At 42.7% G+C, this 22,890-nt stretch overlaps 2 protein-coding genes and 2 pseudogenes across 4 annotated transcripts; 2 read left to right on the top strand and 2 right to left on the bottom strand.

The window, feature by feature from the left end:
• Nucleotides 1-826: 826 nt before the first annotated feature.
• Nucleotides 827-3,037, bottom strand: LOC308414825 (uncharacterized protein; the record flags this gene model as incomplete). Its single annotated transcript, XM_080910045.1, has 2 exons — nucleotides 827-1,511; nucleotides 3,009-3,037. The coding sequence occupies 2 exons, from the start codon at nucleotides 3,035-3,037 to the stop codon at nucleotides 827-829; spliced, it is 714 nt and encodes a 237-aa protein (XP_080766171.1).
• A 1,431-nt stretch (nucleotides 3,038-4,468) lies between these two features.
• LOC308414647 (CCHC-type zinc finger nucleic acid binding protein-like) lies at nucleotides 4,469-4,987 on the top strand (annotated as a pseudogene). The gene has a single exon. The product of its transcript is annotated as a CCHC-type zinc finger nucleic acid binding protein-like (transcript).
• A 6,897-nt stretch (nucleotides 4,988-11,884) lies between these two features.
• On the top strand, nucleotides 11,885-13,160 carry LOC308414438 (splicing factor 3B subunit 4-like; annotated as a pseudogene). Its single transcript has one exon. The product of its transcript is annotated as a splicing factor 3B subunit 4-like (transcript).
• A 6,434-nt stretch (nucleotides 13,161-19,594) lies between these two features.
• LOC308414787 (aarF domain-containing protein kinase 1-like) lies at nucleotides 19,595-22,058 on the bottom strand (the record flags this gene model as incomplete). The annotated part of the gene is given in 3 exon segments (XM_080910021.1): nucleotides 19,595-19,987; nucleotides 19,989-21,028; nucleotides 21,920-22,058. Coding segments are annotated over 3 exon segments (1,572 nt in total).
• Nucleotides 22,059-22,890: the final 832 nt, after the last annotated feature.

The raw sequence follows: 22,890 nt of genomic DNA, 5'->3' as shown, positions 1-22,890 counted from the left end.
CATGTATAAGTGAACAGTTTGGTTACTAGTAAAATCAGAGCTTCAGAAACAGTCTAATTGATAGTCCGTCAGAGATGTTAGATTTCACGGACCATAAACTCCTGATTCCCTTGTTTTGCTGGATGCTTGTTTCCACTACTGAATTACAAGATCAGATCCCTCCACCATCTCTCTAGTTTGTGGAGGGTATTTCATTATTTCTATGGGAGGTCTTGTTCAATCTTTGGTACTAAGTGGATCCATGGCATTATTTTGCAAATAGTATTTAGTTTAATACTCTAACATTCCAAGTACTTTCATACACTTGAATCATGTCCAAATCCTACCAAGTTGTTCCCAACAGGAAATACTTTTCTGCATTAGAACATATTGGAAATGACTGGGTATTTCAGAAAGTTCCATCAGTGGTGAGGTCTTCATTCCACTAAGGATACTCAGTGAACAATTTGTCTTCTTTTATTAAAGAAAGCACAACTTTCAGCAGTGCTAACAGGCTAAAAGTACTGCTATTAATTCAATACACATTAGGTGTTAAGTGCCTCTACCTGGTGCATGCTTAAATGCCTGTGTGGTGTTTTATTATTTAAAAATAAACCTCTAATGTAAATTTTGTTCTTGGATTTATGCCTGAACAACTCATCTTGGAATGTAGAGTTTAGGATTTGAATACCTTTAAGGAAGGTAGAATATTCAACAGGAAGAAGAAGATAAAAGATTCAGACATACACGGAAAATCAATGTGATATTTTATTTTAAATGAGTAAGTAATTACAGGATTACTGAGTTGGTGTAGAGAATTTTGTCAGTGAGTCTCCTGGTACATTTTTCATACACTAGAATACTCATTTATGGACCTTTCATCAGCTTGTTTAGCAGTATTCAGGCTCCTCTGAAATTTCAATGATCTAATCTCAAAGAGGAACATAATAACTCCAATGAGTGACAGGGTGGCTGTTAGTAGACCTATTGGAAACACATAAGTGCTGTGTTTCTTTATCATGGCTTCTTTCTTAACTGGAAAGGTTGGTGGAAAGTCAAGGGTGGTTTGGCCATAGAGATCTACTACATGGTTCCAGGTAACAGAAATAATGGTACAAAGACTGCTGAGGATCAAAATTAAGATAGAACACTTGTAGCACACTATCTGAATATTAGGGACAGTGGCTTTGATTATGCTGACTCTAATGGCTGCTGAGCTAAAAATCACAACAATAGGTTTTATCAGCATTGCCAGCAATATAAGCTTCCGTGCACATTGAAATTCAGGTGAAATTGTCCAGGTAGAGTTAAGAGGTCTGTGTACCAGAACTGTGGTCTCAGTACCAGAAAAGTTAAATTCCCAATGGTAATAAGCTTCCCAGAGTCCGATGTAAACAAGTTGGACAACTGTATTCTCAAATTCCCAGACGCGCCAATATTTGCTGTTTGCGAGAACGATTCCAAGTCCTGAAGATAATAGGCTGCATAGGAAGCCAGTTACTCTGAAGATCGACTCCTTCGCCCCTGCAAATCTGAAGACAAGACAATACAATTATAGAGTCAACAGGAACACAAATGTTTAAAACTGAATGTGTCATATTATACTGGTATGAAGTCATCATTCCTTGTCCTTGCTATCTCAATGTTGTATTTAAGTGAATTGTACATGTGTTAGGAGTCTACACACAGACGTGAGATCTGTGATTGTGGCAGGCATCACCATTGTAATATGTTTAGACAATAATTTCCAGTTCCTTCAAATTTTGATATTGTTTTTTGAATATGCATTTCAACAAATAGGGTTAGTGGTATCATTTACAGTGATACTTATTGCAGATTTCTTTGAAAAGCAAAAATGATACAAAAAACTTTAGTAAGTATTCCAAACAGAGGAAGTCTCAACTTATTATAGTTGTTTATTGCATGATGCATACAAGAGCATTTAAATATCTGTGTAACCCTTGGGAGGAAAGAGACAAAAGAAAAATAACACATATGGTATGTTCATTTACGGCAAATAATACCATGGATAACTTCTTTAAATACCCAAAGATAGTAACGTAAATGATGAAACAATGGGGATATTAACTAGATAAAGTTTGATGGATCAGACACTACGATAATTCTCTAGCTATTATCCTAATGGGTGTGTATTTCTCTGGAACAATATGTGTAGTATTTTGTAATTCAAATCAACATCAACACAATATGAAATTTCTATTTATAATTACTTTGTTGTAAAACTTCATGGTAGAATGCATATTTACTAGTATATGTGAGGTAGTAAGTTAAATTGCTATATCATCAAAATTATAATATGTATATAAAAGAAGGTGAATAATGAATATGTGCATTCTATATCTACTTTTTATTCAATATTGCACTTTATGAAAATTGACTACATTGAGGTGCAACATATCTTGTATTTAGAGGATTTCTGCTGAGCCAATATCATCTTTGATTCAAAAATAACACTTCATATTTTATTATGAAATCACTTATTTAGATCTTTCAGTTCAGGTCTATGAGAGTACTTAAATTAAAATGAGAAAATTATAATGACATATCTTTATGAGTCCTTTAAGAGAAAGAAAAGAGGAAAAAACAATCAGTGATTCCAGCATGTGCATATCATTGTCATTGAACATGCAGAAGATTGACGAATCTATAATGGGGTGTCCTTTCAAAAAGAGATTAAGTAACTGTCAAGTAATCATTGTTCCAAAGACTCCTTGGAATGCGCTTTCTAAAGGAGACAAGTCAGAAAAAGTGCCATATGGTAAATTTAATAAATATGATGGGTGTGTGGTTGTTAGACATTGGTTGAAAATCAACATGAACTCTTTCTTACCAAGGCATTTCTGAAGTAGTAGACTAAAGGGATCCAAAAGCAGAATGTAGAATGATTTTTGAGCTAGACAAATTTGCTATCTTGAGAGGGTGTGATACTGTTCTTGTCTGAAACCCAAGTGTAGATAGGAGCTTTTTAAAATGAGCAAAATAGAAAGCCTTCATATGTCATACTTTACCTTTTTGTGTTGGAGGTATAGCAATCCATTTGGAGGATGACAATATCACCAATCTTCTAAGTCACTGGAAATATCAAACATACACAGAGAGAGAGTCACAAGTAGTGGTAAAGAAACTAAATGAAAGATGTTCTTTTAGTCACATGTGCCTACTCATAACAAAGCCTTGCTGACTGGTGGACTTGCACAAATAATTTCATTAAATGTTCATGCTTTGATTAACTTGAACATTTAAGGATATTGCGACAGTTCAATGTTACACATACTGCTATCACTCTCATTTAATACATAGGTAAATAACACACAGCCACTAATTCACATGAACACCATTAGTCAGTTGTACAGTGTAGGAACTAACATTCGACTCCTGACATTCATGGTAGTCAGCAAAACTTACTCAACTGGAATTAATGTCTAACAGTAGCCTGACCTATAAGTCAGAGGCCTTCTTTGGTGTTTATGTCTTAGGATCATGAAGGTGACTAGTGGAAAGAACATGGCAAGTATACAATTCTTACCTCTTTTATCTCTATTCTAGGAAGTTCAAATGTTAGCGACTTCCAACCACAAGAGATATAAGAAAATGTATACATTCTTATGTTTCCATGACTACTAAAGCTAGGTGATGGATCCTGGACAATGGCTGGGTTCCAATGAGCATAGGTGAATTGTGGGGTGAAGTCTTTTTAATTAGTTAAGACCACACTCATTATTTAGTGATGGTTTTGTGGTAAATGTTAGAAAAAGAAAACACTAACCCTCGATATTGCTGCCACTGTAGGGCAACATGGCATATGCAGGGTATTTTCATCTCAGTCAGCAAAATGTCTCTACCTGACTCACTACATTTCCAATTTCCACCTCTTTCTGCTTCTGGCTACTCTCTCGTCCCAACAATGGCCACAGCTCCCTGCTGTGGGATCTGCTTATGTTCCCAGCAACCCAGTAAAATAAAAATTCTAGACGCTTGAAATCGCTCAGTCAGATTTAAATCAATAAATTTCATCTCCACAAAATGTCTACACAATAATCTCAGAGTAAATTGATATTAATAAAAACAGCCCACCTAGATAAGAAATATTGTTCTTTAATAATCCATCCCTTATAAGATATTCATAGCTACCTGTGGTTATTAAAAGCCAAACAGGGGTGGGTCATCTTCTTCCTCTTCCATCTTGGCTTTGCCACCTCCTCTCCTATCTCTTTTGTCTTTCCAAAACTCTGTCCCTGTCTTACTTTTTCGCTGTTCAATCACAGGCCTTGTTCTTATCTTGTTCCTGACCTCATCTGTATAACAAGCACAATTTACACTTTCTGTCAAATTTAGAAAGAGAGTTGAGTGTGGCACAGGCAAGGATCCTGAAAATAAACAGCTGCTGCTTTGTGACTCTTATTCTTGGGTCAACATCCGAGTCTCCTCCACTGTGGTCAGCTCAGACTCCAAAGCTCTAACTGCAGCTATGAGAAGCAACAGATGTTTCAAGCATTGGCGATCTGGCCACTGGGCCAGGGAATGCCCTACTGGTGGAGGTCGGGGTCTTGGAATGAGAAGCTATGGCAGAGGTTTCCAGTTTTTTTCCTTATCTATTCCTGACATCTGTTACCACTGTGGTGAGTTTGGTCATCTTGCCAAAAACTATGATCTTCAGGGGGACGAGGCCTGATATAACTGTGGCAGAGGTGACCACATTGCCAAGGACTGCAAGGAGCCTAAGAGAGAGCAAGAGTAATGCTGCTACAACTGTGGCAAGCCAGGCCATTTGACTCTTGACTGTGACCATGCTGCTGATGAACAGAAGTGCTATACTTGTGGTAAATTTGGGCATATTAAAAAAGATTGCACCAAGGTGAAATCCTATAGGTTTGGTGAAGCTGGTCATGTAGCCATCAATTGCAGCAAGACAAGTGAAGTTAACTGTTACCTCTGTGGCGAGTCAGGGCACCTTGCATGGGAATGTGCAATTGAGGCTATAGCCTAATTATTTTCCTTTGTCATCCCTCCTTTTTCTGAATGATGGTTGTATTATTTTCTCTGAATCTTCTTCACTGGCCAAAGGTTGACAGATAGAGGCTGTTCCCAGGACAGTGAGCTTTATTTACAGTGTAAAAGGAGTAAAGGGGTTTATTTTTTTTTTATAGTATGGAATAGAGTTTATTCAGGTCATGGGAGAGTTAAGAGGGTGGTAGAGGCAGAGAGAGAGAGAGAGAGAGAGAGAGAGAGAGAGAGAGAGAGAGAGAGAGAAGTAGAGGAATAGAGGCCGGCCATGAGCACATGGGAGAGAGGGGGAAGGGAAATGGGAGAGTAAGGCTGCAAGAGCACAAGGGCAAGAGAGGCCAAGAGAGAGAGGAGGGATCAAGCAGCTCCTTTTATAGTGTCAGGTCACTGGGGCGGAGCATACGTGGCCACTGCTGGGTAATTGAGGGGTGGGGTATACCTGGCTGTTGCTAGGTAACTGAGGGGTGGGGTTTACAGAATCCCAACATTCCCCCATTTTTGTTTAATTAAAAAAGAAAAATTAGAGGCGATGGTGGACCAGGAATAGGGTCCTTGTGATCTCTTGACTGCTTCATGCTGGTTTGGGGCAATGTTTTTAGAGAGGCCAGAAAAGTGGGGGTAGGGATGTTTGTCCAGTCTTAAGAGTTGGCTGTTTCCTTGTTGTCCAGGATCTGTGGAACCATCTGAGGATAGGTCAGAAGGAACAGGTCCAGTGGAAGCATCTGTGTCTTCGAGAGAAGGCTGAAGCATCTGTAGATTGCTTCTCTGGAGCTGTTCTAGATGTAATAAGCACCTGGACTTGACAAGATGCTGGAACACACATATGTATACATTATAGGTAGAGATTAAGTACATTTGGTTTGGAAGAAAGAAAGATTTTTCAGGAGCAGTCCTTATGCTGCCATTCCTCCCCTTTTCTTATTATAAAAAGGAGAAAAAAGGGAGGGGGAGGCCGATGGTGAAAGGGGAATAGGGGCGTCGAGTCTCATTGGCTACTTCCTGCTGTCTTGGGGCGTCTTAAGGGGGTGCAGCTGGCTTTCACCATCAGGATCCACCTGGCAGATGTTCTCATCAGGCTCCTCTATGTACAGTGGCTGGTAATCCTGTAACAGGAACTAATTAATAGTTTGATTAGAAATTTTTTTGTCTGTCGTTGAAGTAGACAGAAGATTGATAAGGTTCGGAGCAAATTACTATAATGTGTCCCGGATATTTTAAAACGGCTTGTCATGCCATGAAGAAGAGGGATAGGGGAAAGGTGTGGAGTCATGGCAACATCAGAGTCAGGGCAGCTGAATGTTGATAGTACTTACAGGGGGGACTCTGGCTGTTTTTTTACAGTAGAGCTTACCAACAACTTCTGTCTCTCACCTGGGATCTCATGGATCTTGTATGTGGTAAAAGAGGTGCAGGTATCTCAAGAATCACCTTAAAAGGGTCCTGGTAGGGTCTAGTAATTGGATGACAACAGAAGAGTGTTTAGCAACAGACTCGGTGTCTACCTCAGAAGCTGATAAAGGAAACATGTTTGTGTTAGTAGGTTGACTGGATAGAAGAAGCAGAGGGGTTGCTAGTGAGCTTGGGTTCAGGCAAATGGTGGGGGGGGGAGAGCAAAGGAAATAGAGGCTCCCAACTTAGCTATATCTCTTCTCTAATAAAGGGACAGGACATGTTGGCACTACTAAAAAGGAATGGGTGAGAGGTATGCCCCTGAAAGTACAATTAGGTGGTGGGGTTTGGTGAGGGAGATAGGGTTGTCCTCCTACCCTGACAATAGGAAAACAGGAGGGAGAAGTGGGTCCCCAAAACTCCGTCAGGACAGAGTAAGTGGCCCCAGTGTCCAAGAGGAAGGAGATGGGCTGCCCACATACCATGATAGCTACCCGTGGCTCCCTGTTCGTGATGGCAGTGGTCAGGTCAAGGGAGCCTGGGCCTCTTCAGTTGTCCATAGCCAAGTCTAGAAGGCTGGAGGGTTATTTGGGCATGATGTCCCTCTGTCTTGTGTGACACAGGGCAATCGACAGCCCAATGTTCCTCTGAATCATACTTAGGACATGGCCCCTTGGCTTGTGAGGGCTGGAGCAAGCTTTTGTCCAATGACCTATTGACCACATCTGTAGCAGGGGCCCGGTGGTGTAGCAGTGGCTGGGGCTGGTCGGGAAGCCTTTGCCAGCATATGGTATTTGTGAGCCTTTTTACCTTTCCCATGGTACACTTTAATAAAGGTCAGCACCAAGACTTCTGCCTGTGGAGTTAGGGGTCCCCTCTCAAACTTTTAAGCTAGTCTCTTATGTCGGGGTAGCTCTGGGAAAAGAAATAGGTCATTAGAAGTTGTTTACCTTTTGGATTTTTAGGATCTAAGTTAGTGTCTATCTGATTGATGAATCTCATCTGCATGCATTTTTTCTGCTCCCAAACTCGCTGGCTTTCCTCAGGAAGTAAATTATTAGTGAGACTCATAGTAAAGCATGGAACATCAGACTATAAGATTGCGGCTCAGAAGAGGACAGAAAGGGAGGAAAGGGGCACCGGCAGTGGTGCTGGAGGCCGGGTGGTGTGTCCACGTCCACATGTGAGTCTGGCTGTGGAGGGGAGTTTTGAAAAGCTTAGAATAACATGAATAGAAGCCGAGGTAGAGGTTTGGATTTTGCAGCGATGGCTCGTTGGCTGGATCGAGAGCTGTGGTGTCATCTGCCTTATTGCCTCATTGCTAAAAAGGCAGTGGGTGGGGTTATAAGAACACAGAGAAGGATTAGAGCGGAGATAGATAAATGCCTGTACACAGGGAACCTCTTTCCATTTACCAGATCTTTGGCAGTATGAGTGAAAGTCTCATAAAATTAATGAGTCTAGGGTGTCATTTTGAGTCATTATCTAGTGAATACTGAGTCCAAACATTGTTGTAGAGATGTATCAATTTAGATGTCTTTAGCTGAGGTGTCAGTGTTAGAGATTTGGAATTTTCCAGGAGACATCCCAGTGGGGAGCCTGGTGACCCGTTTTGAGACATTGAGTTGTCCATTGGGACGGTACAGGGAGGGGCTACGGAGCCATCCAATCCAGCATCCCAGTGGATGAAAATCGGTAGGAAAGTAAGTTTCGCCTATGCGCAGGGGTCGCTAGTCGTCACTCGGACTCCTGGTGGCTTCGCCAGATCCCGGATCTGGCAGAGAGTGCCCTCAACAGGCCTGGTCTTCGGCTGAGTGAACCAGCTGCTAGAGCCCTGGGGGAAGGGATAAAGAGTGAAGGGCACTCCCGGCTGGACCTTCTCAATGGTCAATGTCTGTCTCAAAACTGTGGCTATAGAGAAGCAACCCTCTTTGCCCGCAAAGGCTGGCCAGGCCTTTTTTGGGAAATCGGGGATTTTCTCTGCCAACTGGAGTGATAATCTCTACAAATTTGCCGATGTTTGTGCGGGAATCTTAGCCATGATCTGGTATCAGGAAAAGTGAAACTCTGTGGTGTGTGGCTGATCTATCTCAGCAGCCCACATGGCGAGTTATTGGCACACATGGTGGAGCAGTGGCCAGCAAGTGTCTAGAGCTCTAGTAATGGCGACAACTCACATGTTGGAAGTCTGTGAGTCGGGCAGCTCTTGGCATATCAGCCCATGGCGGCAGACGGGGAGGCAGCTGTGACACATGACAACGGCGGCAGGAGACGGTCACTGTGGCAGTCAGCGGAACAAGAGACAGTACAGGAACTCAAGGCAGTGGCGTCGGTTAAGAGGAATAGGCAACCGCAGCGCCAGCCATGTAGCTGCCACTATGCCGAGCCCGATGGGGTGGGCTGGGGTGGCCGGCAAGGACTGGTCTCGAGAAAATCTACGTCCCTGTGCAGGTTTGGCTTAACTATCTCAGTAAAGAAAGGAAAATTTTTAGATGTACATTTGAAACCCACATTTGAAATCTAGAGGAATCCCACCCTTTAGAATAGGTAGTGAGCTTTAGGCAGATGTACTTATCTGGGTGGAGTCTTATTTGGTCTATTGGAGGTAGATCTGATTGTAGCTTATGAGAGATAACAACATGAGTTAACAACATAAACATTTTTAAGATGAGCCTTTATGGAGCAGAAGGAGCAAGAATTATATGTAGTGGAAAAGGAAGTTTAGCAAGAGGAAACATGAAGCATTAATGGAACCAGAGCTTACGTAAGAAAGTAACCATATATCTGAGCTACTTGTTAGAAAATAGAAATCTGTTTTTTTTTTTTTTTTAGTAGTTAAACTGCAGTTACCTTAGCTGCCAATGCAGTCAGAAATCTGGCTTAGAATAAATAAAACTTTAATCTAGCAGGCAGAATAAGATTGAAAGTAATAAAGGGAAACAAAACATGCACGAGACAGGCACTATTGCACACAGGTGAGAAGTGCAGTTGGGGCACTGGAGGCACTCACATACAGGGAGGGGGTTTGGTACTGTGGCAGCAGGGCAAGGCTAGCAGTTCAGGCCAGGGGGCGGGCCACCCCGCCCCTCGGTGGGCGGGGGAGTACCTGTGCTGCCGCCAAGGCAGGGGACCACATGTGTGATCTGCTAGGCAGGCGGCTGCTTACTAGGAGGCCTGCTTTCATGCTTTCCCTAGGGACTGCCAGCAGGGCCAGGGTCCCTGCAGAAACCCAATCGCCACCCTACTGCTCGCTGCCCCTAGGGAGCGGCCGGAGCCTGGGGCACTAGGCCCACAGCACATCAGCCTGCTCTGAAGCTCCAGCGGGAGCAGTGTCGCTGGCTGCTGCTCCTTCAGGAAGCCCACCTACTGGCAGGCTCTACTAGCTCCGGATTCCTGCCTCAGGCCCAAGCAACCAAGGCTGAACCTTCCGCAAGACCAGATGCCTGCCCACTGGGTCCCAGCTGACAAAAAGAGTCTGGAACAGAGACCAGAACTGAGAAAGCACATGTGGGATGGGAACAGCTAGGTCTAGCAAACAGTCCCAAGCAGAGGCTAGGGGCAGGGCCAGACCTTCACACAGAACAGATAGCTAGGGAGGGAGTGCAGTTTATTGGTTTCTGATCACTGTAAATTACACTAAAGCATCTCAGGAAATAGGGACAAAGGCAGCGAAAACAATCTCATGGGTGAGGGTAGGGATAGCTGCCATGGGGGCGCTAAACTCGGAGGCTGTGCTCCACGGAGGCGGCCCATGGGTGAGAGTCAGCAATGGGCTTAAAGCAGAGGCGGTGCTCCTTGGAGGCGGTGCTCCAGAATGAGATCCAGGCCTGGCCTGGGTCTAGTAAAAAGAGGAGGGGGGTCCCAAGGGAAAAAGTCCTAGAATGAGGGTCAGTAAAAGCATCTGTCCTCAGGGGTAGTTTAGGAACACTTCCCTGGGACCTAGTGGATGCTTACTCTGACCGATGTGGGGAGGGAGCTTACCGGGTCTTGGGCTAGTGAGCTTCAGGATGAGTTGCACTGGCACCAATCCAAGGTTGTTAAAAGTCAAGGAAAGGAAAGAGATTTTCTGGTCGTGAGGAAATCTAACCTCCTCACAAGGGGCACCAATGTAAGGAAAAGATGACGGGCACCAATGTAAGGAAAAGATGACAGGGCACCAATGAAAGGAAAAGTCACTGAAAGGAAGAGTCACAGGGCACCAATGTTGTGAAAGGATGATGATCCCAGTCACAGCACCAATGTTAGGGGAAGGATGAAGAGAGTGGGGGGCATATGGCCCATGGAAGTGCAGCGAGGCCTGAGGGGAAGGGAGATGCCTCTGAGGGGCCACACAATAGTATAGTACGGAATAGAGTTTATTCAGGTCATGGGAGAGTTAAGAGGGTGGTAGAGGCAGAGAGAGAGAGAGAGAGAGAGAGAGAGAGAGAGAGAGAGAGAGTATAGGAGTAGAGGCCGGCCAGGGACAGAGGGGGGAAGGGAAAGGGGAGAGCAAGGCTGCAAGAGCACAAGGGCAAGAGAGGCCAAGAGAGCAGTAAAGGGGTTTAAAACCAAATTTCTGCATTTAACAACAAAAAGTTTATGTTTAGTTTGTTAGAGGTGTTTGTTGTGTATGATGTTTTGTTAAAGAACCCTCTTTCTGTGCCACTGGTGAAGAGGGATTAACAAATCAAAAGAGTTCAGTCGACTAGTAAGCCCTTCTGCGTTTGAGTGTGTTCCCACATAGGAGGTAAAACCAATTTTTGAAGCATCTAAGCTTCCATAATTAACTTTAATTCTTAACATAATGACAGCCTTGGATTGTCTGACCTCCATAACTATTAAATAACATCAAATAACATCTGCATCAGGCCCTCATAGAACATAGAGTTGAGTTCAGAGTAAACTGAAAAGACAAATCTGTTGAAGGTTATGTCAGGGAATCTGACTAAAAGCCTAAAACAGGAGCAGCTTCATCCCGGTACTGATGTTAGACGTACAAATGGTGATGGCAAAGGTATAGAACACATTTTTTTCAAAGACTAAATCTAAAACCCAGAGTAAACATCTAATGCTTAGAGTTAATGTAATATGGAACTATTATTTCAGAGAAATGCATTTTCACAAAAATGGAGATGTTATTTTTGTATACTCTATCACTTAGGCAACTGTGTTTCACATTTGCTGTAATCAGTTTTTAAAAGTCAGATGGAGAGAGCAACTGAAGTTGTAGAAAGGAGAAAATGTAATTTTAAACTGTTTCAATAAAGCTGGAGGAGAAAGAGGAGTTTTGACAAAGAAAGAAAGAAGGAAAAGAAAAGAAAGAAAAGGAACTTTTCTCTTAAATGTAAGGTAAGCACGACTATTACCATTCTGTAATTTACAAAGTACAAAATACACTCAACACCCAGTCCATCATATTTGTCAATTAACTAGAACATTCTGTTATCTATCCTAGCTTAAGAACAGCTTAAAAGAGAGGGTGGTGCTTAGAGACGGCGGGAGAGCTTTCTCCATGGCTGCAGAGCAGATCTCCGAATGGAATCAGGATGCCAAGGTGTATGTGGGAGGTCTAGAATAGAAAGTGAGCTAGCCACTGCTGTGGGCGCTTTTTCTCCAGGCAGGGCCAGTGGTCAACACCCACATGCCAAAGGATAGAGTCACTGGCCAGCACCAAAGTTATGGCTTTGTTGAATTATTGAGTGAGGAAGATGTTGACTATGCCATTAAGATTATGAACATGAGCAACCTCTATGGGAAGCTGATACGGGTGAACAAGGCCTCGGCACATAACAAAAATCTGGATGTAGGAGCCAACATTTTCATTGGAAATCTGGACCCAGAAATTGACGAGAAGTTGCTTTACGATACTTTCAGAGCCTATGGAGTCATCTTACAGACCCCCAAGATTATGCGGGACCCTGACACAGGCAACTCTAAGGGTTACGCCTTCATTAATTTTGCTTCGTTTGATGCTTTGGATGCAGCAATTGAGGCCATGAATGGGCAGTACCTGTGTAACCGCCCGATCACTGTGTCTTATGCCTTCAAGAAGGACTCTAAGGGTGAACGCCATGGCTCTGCAGCTGAATGACTTCAGCCAGCCCAGAACCCAGTCCCAGGCTGACTGCCCTCATCAGCTGTTTGCCTATGTGCCCCCACCGCCCTCTGCTCCCAATCCTGCAGTTTCATTCCTGGGTTCTGGGCTTCCTCCACCAGGCATGCCACCTTCTGGCTCGTTCCCACCTCCAGTGCCACCTCCTGGGGCCTCTCTCCTGGGATACCCACGGCCATGCCCCCACCACCTATGCCACCTGGGGCTGGAGGACATGGCCCCCCAGTAGCAGGAACTCCAGGGGCTGGACATCCTGGCCATGGACATTCACATCCTCATCTGTTCCCACCAGGTGTAATGCCCCATCCAGGGATGTCCCAGGTGCAGCTGGCCCTCCATGTCCCCCATGGCCTAGGACACCCCCATGCTGGGCCTCCAGGCTCTGGGGGATAGCCACCACCCAGGCCACCTTCTGGAATGCCTCATCCTGGATTTCCTCCCATGGGCATCCCCCCCCCCCCGTGGGCGACCTTGTGGATCTCCTATGGGTCACCCAGGTCCCATGCCTCCACACGGTATGCGTGGGCCTCCTCCATTGATACCCCCTCATGGATACACAGGTCCTCCAAGACCCCCTCCCTATGGCTACCAGCAGGGGCCCCTCCCTCCACCCAGACCCACTCCATGGCCCCCTATTCCACCCCATGGTCCGCTTCCGGGTCCACTTCCTCAGTAAATTGCCATCTTTTGTCTCCTTTTATCCTCCCTGCATCCTCATTTCTTGGACCAATCAGAGCTGCTGTAGCTTGTCAAGGCTAATGTGCCGACCCCTCTTAGTGGCTGTGTCCCCATTCCAATGTCATGTTTTCCACGGGGGAGTTTTCTTCATTTTTATTTTAAAATGTTCGTCCTAATTTCTTTACACATGTATAGGGAAAAATAAAACTATGCTTCTTGTTAAAAAAAAGAACAACTTAAAAATCTGTGTGTTTTGTCTTGTGTAGCTTGTGTGCTATCTGATAACTATCTAATTACATTATGTTTTCTCAATGTTATGTAGCCTTGGTAGGCTATGAGACTATAATTAGTCTTAAACCTTATGAGGAATCTGAGAATGTTCAAGGCTTTCTGCAAATATAGGAAACCTAACATGGCTTTCAGAACCAAGACAAGTTGTAGAGACACCTGTCTACCTGCACAGTCCCCTGTTAGCAACACTTAAGAGCACCAGTCTTCAGCCTTCTGGCCCAGGAATCTGACAGACCGTAGTGAAACAGGAATTACTAAGAATTAGCATATTCTGTCTCAGCAGAACTAAGCTGTCCCAACATGTAAAATGTGTCCTCTCAAGAACATTACAGTACTGTAGGAGAAATAGGCAATTTCTGCCCTGTGGCTACCTAGCCACAATGTATTACCTCATCTGGAGGTAGAGAAGCTCAGTTTCTTCTTTGAATCCACAAAAGGGGAGCTGTTAGAAGCAGATGTCTCAACAAATGATAAATAACATTGAAGGTCACATTTTTTGGATTTCTGATATTTTAAAAAACCAACTATTTATGTAAAGTGATCTGGATTGGTTTCCATTAACTATTCTTAATGAATTATCACCAAAACACCCTAACAGTAAATGCAGAGCCCTGAATTTGCTATTTGTCCCTTAACTTCTATGATTAATCATCTCAGATATTTATAATAGAAGTTATATTACTGAATCTAAGCCTTGTATTCTTAAATGTGTTGTATAGGCACAATGCATATATGAGAATATGAATATCAATCTCAATTTTATGTCAATAATAAATTCATACCAATGAAAACCTTAAACTTGTATCAGATATAATTCTGTACCACTTTAAGAGATTATAACTTCAACTTAGTTACAAATGTAAGGGTTTCTACCAAATGAGATTATGCCTGTACAATCAATTCTAGCTAATTCTTCCCCCATTAAATTGTGGTCAGTGTTAAATTCCCCAGAAAGACAACCTTAGAATAAACACCTCCAGCCCCATAAAGTTCAGGGAACTGGGGTGATGACTCTCCAATAACTTCTGCAAGCTGTACATGGGCACTGAGATGTATTGAAGGGAGTTGGGAAAATGAGGAAACTATCTAGGCTTTAAAAAGTCCACACCAACAATTGTTGTGCTTTCAGATGTATTTCTTCACTGGATCTGGGCTTAAAGTCCCTGATCAGGAGTTCAAGAAGGCCACTTCAGTATGCCTGATCATTAGACTCACCACAACTGTACATTCTGTTTATATATCTCAAAACAATATTTTAGTATGATGAAAATATCTTTTTGTTTTATTCTCTTACATCTAGTTCTTCAAACGGTCTCTCTCTAATAATTCTGATCCATATAATTTCCAGACTCTAATTACCCTTTTTAAAAACACAAAAACAAAGCTTTTCTCCCAAAATATTGTGTCCTTTAGTCAGCAACCAGAAAAGATTGTATCTTGCATTCTCTCCCAGAAAAAATAATGTAACCACAAAACAAAAAATTATACCCATTTTGAAAATTTAAATAATCCAAAACAAATGAAGTACGATAAAATACTGCTTTAGTTATTCTTAGGACTTTAATCTATTATCTAAGTAAATCAACCCAAATTTCCCATAGAGCCCACATTAGAAAGATTATGAATTATTCTGCAGACCTTAATATACTGTCATTAATGTAAATTATCACTAATAATCAAACTTAGGGAAGAAATAGACCAAATAGAAACAAAAAGAACCATTCAAAGAATGAACAAAACCAAGAGCTGGTTCTTTGAGAAAATTAACAAGATTGATAAACCCAGAGCCAGACTAACTAGAGGGCAAAAAGAGAGTATCCAAATTAACAAAATCAGAAAGGAAAGTGGAGACATAATAACTGAAACTAAGGAAATTCAAGAAATCATCAAATCCTACTACAAAAGCCTATAATCAACAAACCTGGAAAAACTCGAGGAAGAGGATGAATTCCAAGACAGATACCATATACTAAAGTAAAACCAGGTCCAGTTAAGCCATTTAAAAAATCCCATAACATCTAAAGAAATAGAAGCAGTCATAAAAAACCTCCCAACCAAAACAAAAAAAAAAAAAAAAAAAAAAACCCAGTTCCAGATGACATTTATTGACAACCTAATACCAATACTCTCCAAACTATCCCACAAAATAGAATCAGATGGAACACAACCTAACTCATTTTCTGAGACTACAATAACCCTTGTTCCCAAACCTCACAAAGATCCTACAAGGAAAAAGAACTTCAGACCAATCTCACTTATGAACATTGATGCAAAAATACTCAACAAAATACTTGAAAAACGAATCCAAGAACATATCAAAATAATCATTCACCATGATCAAGTAGGCTTCATCACTGGGATGCAGGGATGGTTTAATATAAGGAAATCCATCAATGTAATCCACCATATAAACAAACTCAAAGAACAAAATCACATGGTCATCTCACAAGATGCTGAGAAAGCATTTGACAAAATCCAACACCACTTCATGTTAAAAGTCCTGGAAAGAACAGGAATCCAAGGCCCATACCTAAACATAATAAAAGCAAAATACAGCAAACCAACAGCCAACATCAAACTTAATGGTGGGAAACTTGAAGCAATCCCACTCGACAATGCTGCCTACTCTCCCCCTACCTATTCAACATAGTACTGGAAGTCCTGGCTGGAGCAATTAGACAGCAAAAGGAAATCAAAGAAATACAAATTGGAAAGGACGAAGTAAAAAAAAAAAATCACTATTTGCAGATGACATGATAGTGTACTTAAGTGACTCCAAAAATTCCACCAGAGAACTCCTACAGCTGATAAACAAGTTCAGCAAAGTGGCTGGATACAAAATTAACCCAAACAAATCAGTAGCCTTCCACTACGCAAAGAACAAACATGTGGAGAAAAAAATTAGGGAAAAGATACCCTTAACAATAGTTACAAAAAATATGAAATACCTTGGTGTGACTCTAAGTAAGCAAGTGAAGGACCTGTATGGCAAGAACTTCAAAACTATAGAAAAGGAAATTGAGGAAGATCTCATAAAATGGAAAGATCTCCCATGCTCATGGATATGAAGGATCAACATTGTAAAAATGACCATCTAACAAAAAGCACTCTACAGATTAAATGCAATCCCCATCAAAATACCAACCCAGTTCTTCATAGATTTGGAAAGAGCAATGTGCAATTTCATCTGGAATAACAAAAGACCTAGAATAGCAAAATCCATCCTCAACAACAACAACAACAAAAACATCTGTGGTAATCACTATCCCTGACCTCAAGCTATATTAGAAGGCAATTGTGCTGAAGACTGCATGGTACTGGTACAGAAATAGGCAAGTGGATCAATGGTATAGAATAGAAGATCCAGAAATGAGTCCTCACGTATATGGTCACCTGATTTTTGACAAAGGAGCTGTAAACATTCAATGGAAAAAGGACATCCTATTCAACAAATCGTGCTGGTCCAACTGGCACTCAGCATGCAAAAGAATGAAAATAGACCCTTTCTTATCTCCTTGTACAAAGCTCTAGTGCAAGTGGATCAAAGATCTCCACATTAAACTAGATATAGTGAAACTATTAGATGAGAAAGTTGGGAAAACCTTAGAACACATAGGCATAGGAGTAAATTTTCTGAACAAAACACCAATGGCACAAGCTCTAAGGTCAAAGATTAACAAATGGGACTTAATGAGATTGCAAAGTTCCTGTAAGGCTAAGGACATTGTCAAGAAAACAAAACGGCAGCCAACAGTATGGGAAAGATCTTTATCAACTCCACATCAGATAGAGGCCTAATATACAAGGTATACAAAGAACTCAAAAAGTTAGACACTAGAGAATCAAACAACCCTATTAAATAATGGGGTACAGTGCTAAACAAAGTGTTCTCAGTTGAGGAATATGGAATGGCTGAGAAACATCTAAGGAAGTGTTCGACATCCTTATCCATCAGGGAAATGCAAATCAAAACAACCCTGAGATTCTACCTCACACAAGTCAAATTGGCCAAGATCCAAAACTCAGATGACAGCAAATCCTGGCAAGGTTGCAGAGAAAGAGGAGCACTTCTCCACTGTTGGTGGGGTTGTAAACTGATACAACCACTCTGGAAATCAGTCTGGCGATTCCTCAGAATATTGGGCATAGTACTACCTGAAGATCCAGCTATTCCACTTCTGAGCATATACCCCAGAGACACTCCAATATACAACAAAGATACATGCACCACAAAGTTCATAGCAGCTCTATTTATAATAGCCAGAACCTGGAAAGAGCCCAGATGTCCTTCAGTAGATGAATGGATACAAAAATTGTGGTATATTTACACAATGGAGTACTACTCAGCCATCAGAAACAGTGACTTAACCAAATTCTTAAGAAAATGATTGCATCTAGAGAATATCATCCTGAGTGAGATAACCCAGTCACAAAAGAACAGACATAGTATGCAGTCACTGATAGTGGGATGCTAACCCCAGAGGCTCGGACTGCCCCAGAAACAACTCACAGACTGTATGAAGTCCACGAAATAAAGAAAACAAAACAAAACAAAACAAAAATGTCATGCTCAATCTTTACACACCAAGAAAACGTTGACTAATTCCGGGTTACATCCTGTTTTACATGTACTTTTTGCTCATTGTAACTAGTAAGACCTTAATGCAGAGTATCAAACCTTAAAAAAAGAAAAAAAAAAAAAAAAAAAAAAAAAGAAAAGCCAAGCACTGACACAATTGTATTTGTATACATTTATGCAAAAATGTTTAAATTTTTTTCTTTTATCTTTGATTTTTTAACTAAAGTTTAAAAAAAATAAGTTCTCCCTTCTTCTTCACCCTCTTGCTGTCTGGTTCATCTTGTGCTATGAATACAAAATAAATTTAAAATCATCTCAGACTTAAAATTTTAAGGTACTGAAAAATTCAGTCCCCTTAAAAGAAAATTTCTTCAAATTTCAAAATTTCTCATTGTGAGTTCTGTAAAATAAAGTTAAATACCATTATAGACCAAGAAGAAATTGCTATGATCACACCAAAGCAATACCAACCAATAGTATGGAAAATAATTCACCTTCTGTAATTTTTTACTCTCTAATAATTTTTTGGTTTTTTTTTTTTTTGTTGTTTGTTTGTTTTTTGTCTTCCAAGTGATTGTCTAGCTCTAGTTCTGTCATCAGTAGTCCAAGTTGGTTATATCATTGTTCATTCCATATTTACTTTAAACCTGCTACTGACCTTGGTGCTTGTACCCTGGCATCGCTACTATATTGGGGTCTGCATAGTAAGTGAAATTATATCTTTTCCAACATCTCCTCATATATCTTCAGGGATTTTGAACATGTCTCATGCTGTCAATCCTCAGTTTCTTCCTAGAACTCCTTTAATACATTTGCTTCCATAGAACATAAAGTTTCAAAAATGTCCTCTCTTGCCCTCTCAGAGAGATATATCTCATATGGTCTGAATATTGACCTTAAAAGTTTTCTGCCACCAGAGCCATTTCCACACTCCCAGTTTTTGCACATATCACATTTTTTATCGACACACATCTGTGTTCAGTTAAATATCTACTTTGGGATAGATAGACATTGTGATACTTTCTTTTTCTTTAACCTTGAAAGGGTTTATTACAATAAACAATACATACAATGCATACAGCCCTGAAGGTGTCACCATGACAGATGAACCCACAGTGTTCACTCTCAGATGCATCCTGCCTCACTGAGGTAGGACACCTTTGGAAGTGATACGGCAAAAATACAGTCTGTTCTCAGCAGGTTTTGAGACTCTACTTACTCCCTGCATGTTAAACATAGCCCTGTGACACACGTGGTTGGTCCATTCTGACAATCCTCATTAAAGTAGGGATGACCAAGTCAATGGCACATACAGAAGATGGGAGGGAGGTTGCTTTATCCCCTCCCTGGAGGAAAGAAACTCACTCTCCAGCACATTCCAGGACCCGAAGACAAGGCCACCACATGCAGGGGCTCCAAAGGTAGAGCTTGATGGTACCATGGACAATCACCCTGGGCACAGGCCAACCTTATGCAGACAGGAGTCACTGGGTAGTCTGAGCATGTAGGGAAGAGTGAGGTGTGGAAAGACACTAGGAAGGGGCAGGGAATGACAGTCACATTCAGTGTGGAGCCCGAGTCAGCCAGCCCAGGAGAGCTGAGACCCAGCAAGCCAGCCTCAAGGCCTTCACTCGAAGCAGAAGTTCATGAAGGATGATCCGCCATAGGCTAAAGGCCTCACTGAAAGATATCTGGGTCCTTCTGAAAAATGAGCTGGCATCCCTCTTCCTGTGCTCGGCCAGCGCCCTGATACAACACCGAGACATGTTGAGGAAGGAACTGGCACTGGAGCGCGTGCCCAAGGCAGTCTCAATGCTGTGGAGCAGATCATTGGTCTTCAGGATGAGTAGCATCTGGCGAAGCACATGGTTAAGGAGCTGGCTAATCTCGGGCAGGTAGCTGGATGCATTATTGCGAATCTCCGAGTCCTCAGTAGCAGAGACTGGAGCTTGCCCAAATGCCCCGTTTGACTGAGTCCCAGGACCGGGCTGTCAGCATGCAGGCAAACAGTGGATAGAGGTCTGCAGCTCCCAGGCGCTGGCTGTACTGTTTCACCCTGTCCATGTCGGTCCAGATCAGAGACTGCCACAGATGGCAGTAGTCCAGGTGGAACTCCTCTGTGAGCACCTGGTAAAGCCCATGGTCCAAGAGAACAATCTCAGCTTTGCCCATGTCAGGATGCTTCCGCACCAGCACGTTGCCTGGGTGGGGGTCACAGTGCACGAAGCCATTGACAAAGATCATCTCACTGTACATTTTGCCCAGGTGGCAGGAGATCTCATTCACATCGATCTGGTTTTTCTCCATGTAGGCCCTGTCGTTGACCTGACCTCCCTCCACAAATTCCATCAGGAGCACCCTCTTGGTAGACAGCTCCCAGTGGATCTGGGGGACCTTTAAGAAGTCAAAGTGCTTGAGCATGTGGGCCACTTTCTCAGCGTTCTTCCCTTCATTTAGAAAGTCCAACTCGAGAGGCAGATTCGTCTTGGCTTCATCCACCAGCCACATGAATTCAAAATCTGGGAAACGTTGCTTCACAGCCAAGACAAGCACCTCCATCAGGAGAATGTCCTTGGAGCTTTGAGCCTGAACCTTCGGGTGCTGGACCTTAACTGCCACTGTCCAACCATCATGCAACACCACCTTGTGGACCTGGGCCAGGGAGGCTACCCCCAGAGGGGTGTCGTCGAAGCTCAGGAACAAATCATGGATCTCCTTGCCCAGGTCTTCTCGGATGACCTGTCGGACCTCTTGCATGCTGCTCTGTGGGGCCTGACTGTGCAACACCTTCAGCGTGCTGGTGTACTCTTCCAGCAGCAGGTAGTCCAGAGACCCCAGGTGCTGGCCCACCTTGATGAAAGTGCCCCGGTTGGCACAGCAGAGCTCACAGAGACGCCGGGCAGAGCGGAGATGTACCTGGAATCGACGCTGCAAATACTCCTCTGAGCCATATGGGACACTCCTCAAGGAGGTGAGGTAGTCATCGCTGATGACAGCTGTTGCACTTGCAGAAAATCTGGTTCCATTCCCAGCATCTGGTGGCTCATGACCATCTGTAACTCCAGTCCCAGTGTATCTGACATCCTTTTCTGACTTCCAAAGGCAGCAGGCATACACATGGTGTACATGCATATGTACATACATACATACATACATACATGCAATACATGCAGACAAAACTTTCAGAGACCCAAAATAAATAAATAAATCTAATTTTTTTTCTAAAAAGACATGATAACACCAGATGATATTGCTATCGAGCTATCAGAGAAAACATCTAAAGTCAAATATTCAAAACAGAGTCTGGAGATGAATATCGTTCTCCCAGCCCCAGACAATGCACACAGCAACGCCAAATCCAGACCTCCTCAGATTAGTTCGCTGGAGTGAGATTGAGTTTCCTGTCAGAGTTTTTTTTTTTTTTTTTTTTTTTTTTTCTAAAATGGATTCCTTCTGAGTCATGATTTCAGAGTGTTCATTCAGAGTTCAATTGGCCACACATTCTTGCAAGAACTTCTGGGTGGTGGAAACCTCATGGCAGATGGGAATCTGAGAGACAGCAGGCAGAACTGAACTGCTAAAGTCCTCTTTCCACAGAGTCTTCTGTCCTTGGCATTTTCCAAGGAGCCTGTGCCTCTGAGTCACTGCTACAGTAAGACACGGAGCCTCAGTGTAACAGCTTCAGAGCAGAGATATCATCCAATCCTGTGTTCAACTGCAGCGTGGCAGGGGCTGTGTGTACAGGAGTGAAGGTCTGTGAAGATGCACACTATAGACAGAGCTGACACGCCTGCGTTTCCACACACGTCAGCACATACACCTGCCACACCTATGGAACACCTACAGGTGATGCTGTCACTCCTCTGCTACCCCCAAAGGAAAGAAACCCACCATAGCAACAGCTCTGCCCACCCTGATGGCACCAAAGTCATTAGGGTCCAAGTAATTGTTACTGTAGAGGTAGACACCGGAGGCAGCAAGAGCCACGCTGGTCCACGAAGCAAGCTTGAGAGCCTTTCTGGCCATGTCCCCAGACCCCGAAGGGTAGGGAAGCTGCTCCGCCGCAGCCTGGAACCCCGTGATACTTTCTTTTGCAGCAACAAATCCTATTAGCTTGACTAAATATAGCTTTCTAAGCTCTCCACAGAGGTACTGCTTGTTAATCTGGGCACCCATCAGGTGGTGAGTATGAGTAGGGCTCAAGCCTTTTGCCTATGGATGCAGTGGAGCATCTAGGCTCAAGCATAGAGACGTGGAGGCATGGAGGGCTGCTTAACCTGCACATCCTACCTCATTCAGGAATTCTTTGCAAGGCTGGCCCACCAGGAGTTGGAGTTTTCAATAACAGAGTACAGCCTTATCTCCTTACCCTCACTCCTAACCCACATGATAGGACATACACAGGATCTTGAGCAACCTGAAGGCCACAGCCCTAAGACACTAATAACGAAACCAAAGGTAGATAAGCTGATGAAAGCAGAATTTTCTTGAACACTTGATTTTCATGACTCAGTATTCCAAGGTCTTTTGTTATCTACTAATGGTATATACATGGTTTTCCTTTTAAATTTCTATCTACTACATGTGGAAGCATACCTTTTTTATATTTTTCTTGTTAATTACTTTTTAAATTTTATTGAATATTTGCTATATTAACATTTCAGATGTCATCCCCTTTCCCTAAATCCTATCCCCCCAATCCTTCCCATTGCCTCCATGAAGGTGCTCCCTCTCCCAATGACCTTCTCCCCCCTCAGAGCCTTGCCATTCTCCTACACTGGGAAAATGAGCCTTATCTGAACCAAAGGCCTCTCCTCTAATGTCAGAGAATGCTATCCTCTGTTGCATATTCAACTGG

Source organism: Micromys minutus (assembly GCF_963924665.1).
Source record: "Micromys minutus genome assembly, chromosome: X".
Taxonomy (NCBI): Eukaryota; Metazoa; Chordata; class Mammalia; order Rodentia; family Muridae; genus Micromys; species Micromys minutus.
This window is presented reverse-complemented; position numbering and strand designations above follow the sequence as displayed.